Consider the following 15,520-nt stretch of genomic DNA (forward strand, 5'->3'; position numbering starts at 1 on the left):
TTATAGTAGCTTTCAAAAATTTATATTTGACGCGTAAAGTTTTGGTAATCTGGATAGGCTTTACGCACGAGTGCCCGTCCGTTCCTGTTGCTTCATTAGTGGTGCAATATTAAACAGTTTGTCAATGACAGGTGAAAATGTGAGGTTATGTATAATAATACAAAGTGGAATGTGAACTGTGCACTTTGGATGTCTGAAGTGCGCATAATGGGCATGTTTTAAATACTCAAATGCGCATCCATCAATCAGAGCACTGTATTACGCAAAGGCAGATTGCATGAGAAGATGGAATTGCAGCTGATTTATTTGATGGTTTGGATGAGCGTTTGTCCTTCGTTATCATTGTTCAGACCCGTGTTTACCAGCACACACTTGCAGCTGTTAACAGATGAAATATGTATGAGACGTGATGTTTAACGGGAGAAATCTGCCACCTGTTGGTGAAAAAAAGTATAAGTAAAATAAAATTGATGGATGTAGATGAAAGGATGAATGAATGGAGACAGATAGACAGATAAAATATATATTGAATGGAACAGGATTATTTCTAAATGTAAAGTGAATAGGGTTTTAAACTGATATTGCAAATATTACTATATTAAAAACACAGCTGTTTGGACCTTTTTATACAGTGTAAACACCAGCCTTAATATTTCATATATCGGCCTCTGCTATTTGCCTATCACTAATTGTTTATATTAAATTAATTTTAATATTGCATTACATAAAATTTTTAGATTATTGAACATTAAAATAAAAATATTGTATTATAAAGCATTCACTTTACATTTTTCCTTGTTCTGTTCACTAAGTGAAATATGGCATTTCTTCATTGAAAAATGAAAAATCTACTTGTTTCACAGGTTTTGTCATTACAACCTGCTCCACTGTCTAATCTGTCATGTGACTATGGTGACTTGTTTCCCCCTTGGGCTGTTCAGTTTTAATGACTTAATCTTTCATTATTTGGCTTTGCTGAGAAACTTCGATTTTCCTTCTCACCCCATCAACCATTTACTCTGGGCTTCTTGCTCTGACACAAACACAACAAGCACCTTTTAATAGTTATTATAGCTTTTTAATCATCTGGCTTAAAACATTTTCTACATTAGAAGAATATTACTGATTCTTCTACTTTTGCTAACTACATTTCACATTAAGTTATTGAGTTCTGAAATGTAAGTAGTTTGTAACATAATGCAAGCATGGGTTGTATTCACAAAGGTTCACAAAGGCTATCAAAATCAACATTAGGAGATAAGTACTCGGATGAATTAACTTCCGACAAGATTTTGAAGTGTGCATTCAATGGACACTTTAATATCATGTGAGCCCCCGGGAGAGGAGTCAATCGGTGAAGGAGGAGAATAACACAACATGCAGTTTTTAATTGAAGGTTTTTATTATTAAGGGACAGCAAAATCCAAAACTGCATACGCCCTCATCTTGAATGCGGCACGACTAAGATGGCGGCTTTACTGGAAGCTAGTTATTTTAATTTATAAAGTTTTAAATGTGGATATTTCTACAACAAAAACGGCACAGATTACCCTCAAAAGGCTCTTGTTTATCCTTGTGGAGCCGTTTGGATTTATTTTGTGATGGATGGATGCCCATTTTTTGGACTTGAAGGACGTAGACCCCGTAAATTTACATTTGATTAACTGAACGATCTTAAACATTTTCTAAAATAACTCAAATGTGTTTGTCTGAAAAATGATACACATATGCATCTCGGACAGCTTAGGGGTGAGTAAATTTTGGGTTTAATATCATTTTTGGCAGAAACTATCCCTTTAAAAGTCATGTCACAGCAACTCAATAGGATTGAGGTCAGGGCTTTGACTAGGCCACTCCAAAGTCTTCATTTTGTTTTTCTTCAGCCATTCAGAGGTGGACTTTCTGGTGTGTTTTGGATCATTGTCCTGCTGCAGAACCCAAGTTTGCTTCAACTTGAGGTCACAAACAGATGGCCGGACATTATCCTATAGGATTTTTTGGTAGACTGCCCAGTAATGCGAATAGTGAAAACATACAACTGTGTACAACAGGACTGTGAATTAACAGCCTGATCTCACAAGAAATTTATTTTACAAGTTGGCTAATTCATATTATTTTGTACAAAGTGAATCAAAAACATATGATTATCATAAAAATAAGCAATAATGCAACCATCGTCAATGGCGCAAAAGCAAATCTTACGAAAATGAAAGAATGTGGTCCACCATACGTACAAATTGACATGAGATAGCATTAAACTTGACCAGCCATTTGCCTCTCTGTAGACTTTGTTCCTGGTTTTAATCCTATAAAAAGCTAATTAATTCTCACACAGCCCGTGTTATTTGTACTATTTGACAGTTTTATTTTTTAAATGCAATTATTTATTTATTAATTGTTGTGCTTTGGTGAAAAATGAATGTTGCATAGTGGCTTATTTGCCAATGAAGTGAGTTTGTTTGTAGCAGCTTTGATGATGAAAGCTTCAGGTTGTAGCTATATTCATTTAAAAAAGGCTTTGGTTATAAAACAGGGACTTGCTCTGGGTTTAAATCGCTTTTAAATCTAAACTAGAAACGAAAGTATTGATCTGTTAAACACCCACAGGACCGACTTACTTTTCTATTAAAGGGTCTTTGTAGGGTTTTGGAATTAAGTGATCATGACATTGATAAAGTGTGTTTTGAATTTGGTGTTACAATCCTCATTGTATTAAGGGCTTCTAGTATAATCCTGTAAGGTTTCCAGATCAGCAAGGCATTAATATAACCATTTGTTTTTTGCTACTTTATATCATTGCAATTCTATGTTTTGCATCAGTGTAACTTATTATTATTATTAATCAGTTATTATATATGCGTTGGTACTGAATTTCAGCAATGTTGTACTAATATTCAGTATTGCAAAATTGTAAGTTTGATATTGCTAACATATGCGCATTCCCTGGTTATAGAGGAAGGGATAATCTATTGTAAAAATCATTATTTTAGTACAGTATATTTTTTTAGGATCATTTAGATTTTTCCTTTTTGCATTGATACAAAATAAAACTTACATTTGTGTAATGCAAAAAAAAAAAAGGATTGTTGAAGTAATTTTGTTGTCTTTGTTTATGCCTATTCTAATGAGAATCAAATTAAAATCAGCATCAGCAATAACTGATTTATAAGAGTCTTGGTGCATTACGTTAATGAGAATTTATGCACAAATGTGCTTTCTAGTCCTGAAAATTGTTGCAATGCAAACAATGTTAATGGTCCTAAAAATAGGCTTCATACTTCATATTTTTGGGTGATGTTTGATTATGTTCAGTACAGTGTGTGTGTGTGTGTGTGCACTCAATATGTAAATAAGGTCCCTTATCTGTTATGTAATATCTCAGCAAACATCTTTTTCCAAGCTTCAGTGTCTCAGATATGAGAAGCTTAAAAGACATCTATCGTGAGTTTCCATCTGAAGTTTTATTCATCGCTGTAGGTGATCATGGTCAAATGCTCCAAAAGGAATAGCTAATGTCTGGAAGAAGTGAATTTCCTTTAAACTTCAGGTGGGATTAGGACTTTGGCTGAAACAAAATTTTAGATCACATATATCTGACAAACATCAGAAAGAGATTCAGTACATATAGTATAGGCTGTGGAGTATAATATGGTAGAAATCTAATCAATTTTTTAAAGATTGACAGTAAGCAAATATAATGCAAACTTTGAAATAGCATTTTTATTGATTGCTAAATATGAATCTTCGCTGTTCAGTGTTTAAAGTAAACCAGACACATTGAACATATTGCATGCCAGGTTGGCGAATTAACAAGGCATTTGTAAATTTGCACTGTAGGCCCCTAAATATTAGGCCTGCAGATTTGAATAAAGCAATATTATCCAGAAGTGATTATAATGAATCTTTGGTTCGATGAATCAGTAATTCCATGAATCAGTAAATCAGAATTCAATGAGCTTAAAGTTCCTATAACGTCAATCTTGAAAATAGTTTCTAAACAAATGATAAATGTTATAAATGTGCCCACCACAAAGACTGTAAAGGATATATTACTGAATTGCAGTTTTTTTACCATTTCTAAGTTCATAACTATTTATTTACAATCAAATTTGGTTTGGTGGTGAATAACACATTTTTTGTGGTGTGACAAACTCATTCAGAACACATTCAATATCTGACTTTACATGGACTTTAATCATTTTAATAGACACTTACTACACCATGTCATGGTGTAACCTACAGAAAGAGACCTTGATTAACTCATTGTGCGCTAGCATTTTTTGTGATTTTCACAAAATGCCTTCCAGGAAAATTTTCTTCTAGAAATATATAGACATCAAATGAGAGAACAGACCCTCTGCTTTCAAACAAACAAAAAAAAAACACACAAAAAAAACATTTCCTATCTTCATTTGTTCTCTTTTTATAACCTCCTAAATATGGGTAGGTTTCTTCAAAAATTCAAAATTTTGAGCAAAAAGCATTTTTGTAAAGGTCAAAACATACACAGAGTTTACAATGTTGTTAAATTAGTTTTTGCTTCAGTCTTTTATGGCGCCACCTAGTGGATAATAGTGGAAATATAGATTACCGTAAAAACTCATCAGGGAAGCGTCATCGGCAGGGAAATGTTTTCTCTTAACTGACGAGATCATTTGTCAATGGCGAGGAAAGAGTTAAATCAATGAACAAATGTTTCTGGTGAACAGCTTCAAAAGATTTGTGATGCATCCAAATATTCACTACTACTGAAATAGGAGTTTTTAACAGGTACTAAAAGTATTAAAGGTGTGATTTTTTTTAAAACCTAATAAATAAATTTGTGAATGTCAGTACTGTATATTATCACCGACACACGTGGAGGCTTCCTCATAGACCAAAATATCCTGTGCACAGCATGAGCCAAACCAAATTATCTTTCATTAGTGAATTTTTATTAGCGTTTCATCTTGTTTTTGAAACTTTGTGTTTCCATTCTTCGAAGATAATGAACCTGTTGCTTTAAGCAGTTTCGGTATTGGAAAATGCAATTAAAGATACCTACAAATTAAAAATAATTCGGTGTTACATTAGCTGCGTTGCCACTATCAGTGATCTTCTAAAAGTGACATGGACATGAGGAGCTCAAGCAAAAGCCCCTAAACGCCACCTTCGTCAAAAAGGAGATATTACCTGAATGCACTCGGCACGTATTATATGTTCATCGAATACTTTCCCTTCAGATCAACTTAATCCTTCCACTGTTCATTATATTACCAACTGAAGATTTAGAAACAATTAAGAACAGGATCTGAAAGAATCACAATCAGGTCACGCATCATTAAATGATGATGATGATTTATGAAACAGAGCAACTTATTTCTTTGGCTCACAGTTGTTTAATTAATATCTGTTTTATATAGCGTCTCCAGTTCCTCTTTATACAGGCATGCCCACATTACCGTGCTAATAATTTTCTTTGCAAAATGATGCAGGAGAATTCAATTAAAGTTTTATTGGTGATCCTACTACCACGCTGGTGGAGGTGAGAATCCTCTTGTTTCAAAAAAGTCATTTGTTTCAGTTTCATCTATTTCTTTGTACATTTAAAAAGCACCACGAGGGTGCTGAATGCTACATTTTGATTTGGGGTGAACTATTTCTTGAATGCTTCTGGCTATGCTTAGCACACATTTTGCATGACACCGAGCTTTCTGCAAAACATTTTGCGACCTCTCGTTGGCATTATGAACCGGTCGTGCACTGGATTTCTGCAAAATAACAACGACGAAAGGCTCCTGTAGCAGCCCCCAAGCTAAAACTCTCTTGGTGCCTAATTCTATCTGAGCTTTCCTTTCCTCGCCACTGATTTAAATTACACCAGAATGTGGCTTTAAAGGCCAAAAGCCTGCCTCGGTGCACGAAAAAACACAGGAAAATAAAGAAAAATCGTAAAGCTGCTGAGATGGGCGCGCTGTTATTTGTCCTCAATGTGTCAGGTTGTTGCATGTTATCTGGGCAGGGGCGAGAGATCCAACAACAGCTTTAATTTCACCGAATGGAGGAGAAACGAAAAGTGAGAGAGAGGAGCTTTTTGGGGATCCATTTGCATTTTAAGTACAGGCTTAAAAACACAGTAACGTCTTGGCTTGGGATCCCATGATGCTTTTTTGGGTTTCAAAAACAATCTCAGGTCAACAATTGCATTATGTCCATTACATCAAAGTCATTTAGTCTACCGTAAGATTGACACTATCCAAATTTCACCGCAGGGCTCCCAATTGATCGTTTAAAATAATGTTTTTGTCTATATTAATAGGCATTTAATTATCTTTCACATCATCAAAGAGCCTCACATATGAGTCATTATCTGTGATGTGTTATGTAGTAATTCATTTAATCGTCTCTAAGCTATTTCATTTGCGAAAAGACGTTCTGGTATCAAACTCGTCCCTGGTGTAACATCCTTTAAACATCTTGAACGAGCGCTCAACAAGATTGCGATAATGTTACACAACGCACATTAAACAAATTGAACAATTGCACAGTAGATTATGTCGAAAATTCAATTGATGGGCTCCATTTCAAATCATTTTTTAAGAGCTTATTATGGAAGCACGTCTATAACCTCGCACCTTGCATTTCTCGGATCATCTCTATACTATCTTTTGTACACTGTGATGGATGGCTAGATAGTCATCTAATGAATAATCCTCAGACAAATCAAACGCTTCGGTTGATGTTGAGGACTTGTGCTGGGTAAGATGCTTATTAGATTAGATAAAAAGCTGGGTCTGCTGCACAAATAAATCAAACTCGGTCTTCTAGATAACGCAGCATTCGAGCTGTGCTGTGTAACAGGTCGTGCAAATGAGGAAGCTCAGATTATTTAAAGAGTTTTAATTATTGATCATCAGGATGCACAAAGCCTGGAGTTTATTAATAACTCTACTGATAAAGCCGTTTTGTTAGTGATTTATGTGATGCATGGGTTTATATCTGTTTTTGACTATTCATTTAAAGAGCCCAAGACGTTGGATGAACTTAGTTTTCTTTCTTTTGTTGATTTTTCTTCAATTAAACAGTGAATGAGTTACATGGTTCGATTTGGGGGTACGATTAGGATGAAAACCGCGCTCATCCGGCGAGACTTCACAAGAATTTGGCCATAGCTGTATTCCTTCTAGCCACAACTGAGTTGCATTAAGCTATGTTTATACTCGCCGTGTCCGCACGGGCGCGTTGGTGCGCGCGGCAAAAATGACGTCAACGCGGAGTGGGCGGTCGTGCGTATTGGGTGCGCGAGACCCCATTTCGCGTGGCGGTGTGCACGGCATTTTTTGTAACTTTCCGCACGGCTCCGCATCCGAAAATGACCGAACTTGAGGCGATTCTGTCCGAGCAGGCAAGCCTGTGACGTATCTCTTTAATCAATCCAAGCAAAACAATGTATATATTTATCTGACACTCTTTAAGTAAAGTATGGAAACTTTGCAATTTAAAACACAAATTCTTTTACATGATTCAGAATGTTTGGCTTATATTTGTATTGAATGAACCTCTAGACGAGGAATAAAATACAAACCTTAAGATATCTGTACTGTTAGTTTAGTAAAAAACGTTAATGAAATGATAATGTTTAATAAAGACATATTTAAAAGATTGTTGTTTTATTCATGTTCTCATATTTATATATCAAACTCTGATGTTAAAAGCACCAGGGTTGTTCCAGCGGACGACTTCTTCTATCCTCTTCTTTATGTTTGTTTTTGACTTTATTGCTCGCGTCGCCCCCTGGTGGTTCAAAAAATAGTGCAACAGCGAACATCCGCGGAGGCTTGCGTTGCGGACCAAAGCGCGAGTATAAACAAAGCTTTATACTGTAAACTTTTTCAGTATGCGCCCCCCCTTGTGTACAATGAATTCCTTCACAGCCCCCAAGGAAAATGTATCACAAAAAACAGTTCTGAAATTTTACATTTTTATTAAACAAAACATTAAAATATACAAAGTAGTGCTGTTGGTTAGTAGCCTTATCTTTTTATTTTGGTTGAATTAAACAGAATTCATAATAAATGATTGTATTTTTAAAAAATATCATAAAACTGGGGCCCCCTGGCACCATCTCTCGCGCCCCCCTGATGACCCGCCCCCAGTTTGAGAACCACTGCTGTATATAGCCAATAACTTTTTTTCTTTCTCACAGGTTGGCAAAGACATGATTTGCTCTTTGCTGTTGGTATTTTTTTAATTACAGCTTTTTGGTTTCTTATATTTACATAAAAATTTCCCATAAATCATTTTTTTTTAGATGGCACCATTGCTTAATTTATTTGTACAATTACGAAGGCTGTCTGTATTATTCAGTAGTTTGATAATTTTGGTACCTGTCTAAATCCATGCCCATATAATAAACCAATGATGTCTCTCTCACAGAGTAATCGTAAAGCTCTCAAACAGTTTTATGGCTCTCATAACTTGTGTTGAATTAAGCCTGTTGTGTGATTTTATCTGAGATCTCTGAACAGTCTTGGCATGGCACAATGAGACAGACATTGAGATACAGAGGTCGATGGATAACACAAGAGCTGTTGGAGGGGTTTTAGTCACGCCTGTCAGAGAAATATGATGGGTCACAGCGGAGAAAAAAGGGGCAGAATTCGACTGATTCGGGCGGTAGGACTGCAGGTTTGAGACGCTTTAAGAGGCTTTGATTGGTCTGCTTTGAGTGTTTTTTTTTTTTTTTTTTAACATTTGAATCAGGCTAAAAATTTGTGCTAAATACTGTAGCACTAAAAGATCCTAATCATATAAAGGAACCATTTTAAGGGCTATACTGTATAGTAGCTATGAAGAACCATAAGTGGAGATGTAGCACCACTTATGATTCTACATAGCACCATATGGTTCTACAGCTACACAGGTACTAAAAATGGTTCCCCTATGATTATGAGCTTTTAGTGCTATTTAGCACCATTTTTTTGAGTGATTGTCCCAAAACAAAAGCTTAAAGAGAACCAATCAAAGACATCTATTAGTTAGACACATCTAATAAAAAAAATGCAGACCACTTTAGTCTCTGGTGTCCAGCAGAAAAAACTCATTTTCATACGGCTCATGGATTTACAGCCGCGTGAAACGAATCAAAGGAGAAACCAAAAATCTGCAGGGGAGGAGGGGATGGTACGGTCCCGTACGGCAGAAAGCAAGCCTGTATAGTGTTGTAGAGAGATAGTGTATGTGTGTGAGAGACGATACACACATACATAAGCCGAGCTGTATTGTGTGACCAGACGGAGACGCAGAGCTGCGTGTGTGTGTTTGAATCAAACACGACAACATGCTTTGCGGCTTACGGCGAGAGGTGAAGAACAGCTTTGGTGAGAATTGCACTTTAATGTCTTATTACACTGCAATTTAAACACAGCTGTTTGTAAACAGCAGGTGCATCTATTGGTTTATAATAGAGATGTTAGGGACCTGGCTCAAATCTGATGAGATGAAGTTAGTGGAAGTTGCTGTTTCTTTTAAAAGTGTATTTCTTTTGTATCTTCTCATTTGGACTCGGTTGGTTTTATGAAGCTGTGAATGCAAATTAAGGAAATCGTGATGGCTTTGTTGTAAGAGTGCTATTAGTGACTGATGTCTTAACAGAATCAGGAATTGTTTTCCCTAATGTGTTATAAGCACATTTTGTCCATGACTGTGTTGGTTTGATGTTTTACAGCTGCTGTAGTCTAAACTCAGCATTTAATCTTTCATTAGCTAAAAAAATCTCATTATTTTCCTTAATTCTTTATCAAAAAAAAAATGTATTACTGAAATGCAATAAATAATCGAATAACATCAGTTTTACTGTATGAAGACTACTATATGTGTGTGTGTGTGTGTGTGTGTGTGCGTTCGTGCGTGCGTGCTTGTTGTAAATATATACACTGTAAAAATGCAGCATTTTTGGCAAATCAACATATATTTTTATGCTACTTTAACTTAAAAATTGAAGTTAAGCAATTTCAACTTGTTTTTATAAGTTATGTCAACTATTCACAGGTCAAAACTTCAAATAGTAGGTTGAATTGACTTGCAAAACCAATGCATTTTTTTTAACAGTGTATACCTATACACACATACAGCATATATACAGTACAGTTTATAAGCTGGGCAAAAATAATAATTGTTATGAAATAAACATAAAAATTTTAACCCTTTTCTCGCCATTACAGATTAACATAAAACCTGATCAGGAACATGTTTTTTCATGCAAATGTTTTCTGTTAATCTGTAATACCGCGACCAATTAAAAGAAAACATTTGCATGAAAAAACATGTTCCTGGTGAGGTTTTATGTTAATCTGTAATACCGCGACCACTAGATGGCGCACTTACCCAATTTATAAAAAAACCGAAGCAAACAATTATTTATTAATTTTAAACTTTTAAACATATTTATAAACTTTAAACTGTTAAATCCCTTAACAAAATGCAATTATTTCAGCTTTTTGCTAAAAAATGTCGCAGAAGTCGCAGAAGAGGCGGCAAGCACGAGTGATTTACATACAGTATTGAATGTCAATGCAAAGACGTGAATAGGCATCCTGCGGTGTGGTACGAATGCCGCACAACGCGCGGATGGTGTATTCTGCGTGAATTGAGCATTGGCACGGGAAATGCGCAAGTAGAAAAATCGGAACTTTGGCGAAAAATCGCGCCGCGTTAACAAATCAGGAGCTTGCTCTAGTAGTGACGTGATTACAGGAAGCGAGTGTAGTCGCAGAAGCCCCTCTCATGACACAAATTTATACGTGAAATGTCTCGAATGACTAGAATTTCTTGCGGGAATGAAGCGCGTAAGCTAAAAATGTTCAAGCGTACAACCACGCGCGAATAGCGTGTTTTTTTCGCCTCTTCCGCGTCTGGTGTGAATGCACAGTAAGAGTTTATAAGCAGAAAAAAAATATAGATCGGATGAAACGTTTTTTTTTTCCCGGTTTGTTTGTTTTAAAGCAGAGGGTCTGTTCTTTCATTTGATATATTTGAATGTTTATATATTTTTATAAGAAAAGGAATTTTGTGTAACTTTTGTGAAAATCACAAAGAAATGCTGGTGGGCAACTTAAAAAAAATGGTTATGTTTATGTTTAAATGTATTTTTAATAGGTTTAATGAGATGTACCCACCAAAGTAACATTATGATATTCTTTGAAGTCCCTTGTAAGCATATATCAAAGTACCATCCTATTACAAAATGATACCATCACAGTACTGTACATTGGGATGTTCATGTGTATAACAGTCACATGTACAGTACTGTACACTAGTGGCCGAAAAAGATATCTGGGAGGAACATTTGTACAGTATTTGCTTTTAATGCCACATCAGGTTAGAATAAACCATTAAAATGTATTTATTTATTTATATGGATTAACCCCTTGAGATGAGACATCTTGTTTTTGAAGGGGGCCCACAATACATAATACAATATACACAAACATAACATGATAACACCAAACACACACACATAAATAAAAAATATTTATAAAAAATAAAAGGTGTATAGACCAAAACAAGACAAAACAAAAAAAACGTTAAACTTTAAAGGTATTTATTGGACTAAATAATTTGTCAGAAAGGCAAACCACATTGTTTTAGGGAATCTGGGTTTATATATATATATATATATATATATATATATATATATATATATATATAAATAAAATGTTATAAATATGTTATTAATATTTGTTGATCCTCTTTTGTGTTAATAATTTGTAGTCATGCACTGGGTTATGTCTTTATAAACTTTGCACGTTTCCTTTAATTCTCCATAAAGCTGAGCTTCAGATTATACTCCACGCACACCAATGCAACATGCATTTATGTATCTGTAATAATATATTTCAATAAGAGCGAATATGAAGTTGGACATCACTTTTGGTCACTATTGTGTGTAGATAATCACTGTGATCTCTTCATCATGAATGATGTTAGAGTTGGAGGTTATGTTTATGAGCTCTGCTGAGCGAATCACAGGCTGATGATCTAATGAAGAGAAGCAGAGGATGCGGTCACGCAACAGAGCTCAGTCTAATGTTCTCCCAGCGGGAGCCACACATGACATGAGTGTGTGTACGTGTGTGTGTGTGTGTGTGTGTGTGATATACTGTAAAGTGTGTGTGTGCTTACACACAAGTGAGCGAGTGAGAGATCTTATTAATCATATGCTTGCTCTGCTATTCCTGTATTACCTGAGCTGCTCTTCACCAGACACGGCTTCAGATACATACTGTCAAACCTCTTGTGTCTGGTTGTTGTCTCCTAATCCTGTGAGCATCAATTTTAATCTTCTGAAACATCTGAACTGACAGGAGTGAGGGATGTGTTAAGGGCACCAGTTATTCATCTTTGTTTCCATCTGTAATACGAACAATTTTTTAGAACGTTTTCTATTTTATAGAGATCATGTCACAATTGGATGAAATATTTTTAGGATGAAAAATAAGCTGTTAGTAATACTGCAATTAAATAGCTAACAACAGAATTGATCATATTGATTTTTTTAAGTAATTACCTGCCAGCCTTTTTAAAGCATTTTTAGTGGTTTTATCAAAAGTTTCACAAAATTCCTTCCAGGAAAATGTTCTTCTATAAATATATAAACATACAAATACATCTGTAACACTTTACAATAAAGTTCATTAGTTAACATTAGTTAATGTATTAACAATACATGAGCAATACATTTGTTACAGTCTTTATTCATCTTTGTTAATGTTAGTTAATAGAAATAAAGCTTTTAATTGTTTGTTCATGTTAGTTTACAGTGCATTAACTAACGTTAACAAGATTTTTAAAAAGTATTAGTAATTGTTGAAATTTACATTATCAAAGATTAATAAATGTTGTATAAGTTCAGTTCATTATTAGTTCATGTTAGCTAATGAACCTTATTGTAAAGTGTTACCAATATATCAAATAAAAGAACAGGCCCCCTGCTTTCAAACAAACAAACGAAATGAGAAAAAACAAAATTTCATCCTATCGTCATTTGTTCTCTTTTTATAAACTCTTAAATATGGGTAGGTTTTTTCAAAAATACAAAATTTTGTGCAAAAAGCTAAAATAATTGCATTTTTGTGAAGGAATTTTGTTAGAGATCAGATTCAGAACGAAGATAAAAAATATACAGAGTTTAAAAAGTTGTTAAATTAGTTTTTGCTTCAGTTTTTTATAAATTGGGTAATAATCCTACCTTGGGTATTATCCATCGATGGATATATCCGCAAAAAATCTTTAAAGTTTTTCTTAAACACTAAATTCAAGAAAAAAATTGTTGCTAGTTTTATGCACAAAATCACTTTAATTCTAAGTATTTTTGTCTTGTTTTCAGTAAAAATATCTAAAAATTATTAAATTAAGATGCTTGTTCTTGATGCAAAAAATGACCCAAGAAAATAAGTCTAGTTTTTAGAACAAAAATATCACATTTAAGTGATTTTGTGCATAAAACAAGCAAAAAAATCTGCCAATGGGGTAAGCAAATTTTTCTTGATTTTTTTTATTTTTTTATTTAGTGTTTAAGAAAAATTTTCAAGATTTTTTTGCTTACCCCATTGGCAGATTTTTTTGCTTGTTTTATGTACAAAATCACTTAAATGTGATATTTTTGTTCTAAAAGCTAGACTTATTTTCTTGGGTCATTTTGCTCATAAAGAAAAAGCATCTTAATTTAAGAATTTTTTGATATTTTTACTGAAAATAAGATGAAAATACTAAGATTTTTTTTTCTTGAAAATATTTTTTTTGCAGTGTAGCCTTATTTTCTTAAATCATTTTGCTCATTAAGAAAATGCATCTTAATTTAAGTAAATTTGTGCATAAAAAAGCAAATAAATCTGCCAATAGGGTATGAAAAAAATCTTGAAATAAGTTTACGTTTTCCTTGAACACACAAGAAATCAAGAAATTCAAGAAAAATTTTCTCACCCCACTGGCAGATATTTTTGCTTGTTTTAAGCACAAATACACTTAAATGTAATATTTTTTTCTAAAAACTAGACTTATTTTGTTAGGTCATTTTGCTCATCAATAAAATACATCTTAATTAAAAAAAAATTGACATTTGTACTAAAAACAATACAAAAATACTAAGCGTAGTTTTAAATATTTACAAGTATTTGTCTTTACAGAATAAAACTATACAATAACAGCCTCATGCAAAGCATTCTGGGAACCAGAAGTCATCATCAACCTTTTTCTGTTTTTTGCTTCAGATTTTGTTTCCCAGAATGTTTTGCTTGATGCTGTTTTTTTAGTTTTACTCTATAAAGACAAAGACTTGTAAATGTTTAATGTTCATTTAACTTTGAACAAAATGTTGCCAGTTAAAAACATAAATTTAAATCTACGGTAAATTACCGGCAACCCAGCTGCAATTTCTACGGATTTTTTTTACAGTGCATGTTTGCATTTGTGATTGTAAAAAAAACGACAAAAAACAAACGCTACAGCACAAAACTTGTGTTTGAATCATGGTTTAGTTAGTAGTAAATTCTTTAAATATGAAAACATCGACTACTTACAGGCTGTGAGTCAGAAGTTAAGTCCACAGTTATGATAATGTGTCCACGTCAACAGATTTAGGAAGTAAACTGTTGCCTACAATCCGTGTTTTTGTTGTAGTCCATAAAAAGAGATTTATGTTGGAAATGATCATTCGCGTCATCGTTTACTTTGGGATTTGTACCATTTGCATTTCATTAGAGGGACAATAAGTAGGATTTACCCCCATCTAGTGGTGAAATTGTTTTTGCATTCAAACGAATAGTGCTCTCTAGCGCCTCGTTTTTCCAAATGTGTGACGCAACTACGGTTGCCATCATGTAATCACTGAACTCCTTGTGCGTTTCAGCTAGTTCACGTGTTGAAAATGAAAACGCATTGATAGGCTAGCGCTTTTTGTCCCTCTCTTTTATTATAGTTTATCAATCGGATAATAGGTGCCCTTTAAACTAAGGTAACTTAGTGTTATTTATTTAGCTTATTATCAGAAATAATCTACTCTACAGAGATTGTTGTAACGGAAGTTACGTTTGGGCCACAAAACACAACAAAAGTTTATGTTGTTGCTGCTGAAACTGTCTATAGTATTGCAGTTTAAACTTTAAGCAACTGGATTGGTAATATGTTAAACACTGGTTGGTTCCGAAGCGAACAAGGTTTTCATACTTTTATTTCAACGTTTGATTCAATGAATGAAACAACGATTATTGCATTTGAATGATCTACCTTAGGCATCTCTGTCAAACTCGAACAAACAACGATGATGCCTGCAACCACCTCTCCGTGCCACCCACGCTAAACGCTTTGACACAACTTATAATGTAGAAGATCACATCGTCCTCCTGTGCTGTGTTTTCTGTGACTAATCTCCCATTTACATGGCTGGCATTTTGAAACCGCTCATTAGACTAATTGTGCCTTGTTTATCCAGATGCTACATTGCTTGTAGTGTGGAGTTTTTCAAGGAAGCGTAAGTTACAGC

The 15,520-nt window shown here is 34.3% G+C and overlaps 1 protein-coding gene across 8 annotated transcripts in view; it reads left to right on the forward strand.

Moving 5' to 3' along the window:
- grip2b (glutamate receptor interacting protein 2b) overlaps positions 1-15,520 on the forward strand; it is a 172,056-nt gene that overhangs the window by 98,495 nt on the left and 58,041 nt on the right. For 2 of the 8 annotated variants that reach the window (XM_065259799.1, XM_065259800.1), the window contains exon 1: positions 9,232-9,359. The exons of the other annotated variants lie outside the window; for them this stretch is intronic. In XM_065259799.1, the coding sequence (XP_065115871.1) occupies positions 9,320-9,359 (40 nt within the window). In that variant the 5' untranslated portion in view covers positions 9,232-9,319. Of the gene's footprint in view, positions 1-9,231; positions 9,360-15,520 lie in introns of those variants that run through there. 8 annotated transcript variants of the gene reach the window in all.

This window comes from Paramisgurnus dabryanus, chromosome 24 (assembly GCF_030506205.2).
Source record: "Paramisgurnus dabryanus chromosome 24, PD_genome_1.1, whole genome shotgun sequence".
Taxonomy (NCBI): Eukaryota; Metazoa; Chordata; class Actinopteri; order Cypriniformes; family Cobitidae; genus Paramisgurnus; species Paramisgurnus dabryanus.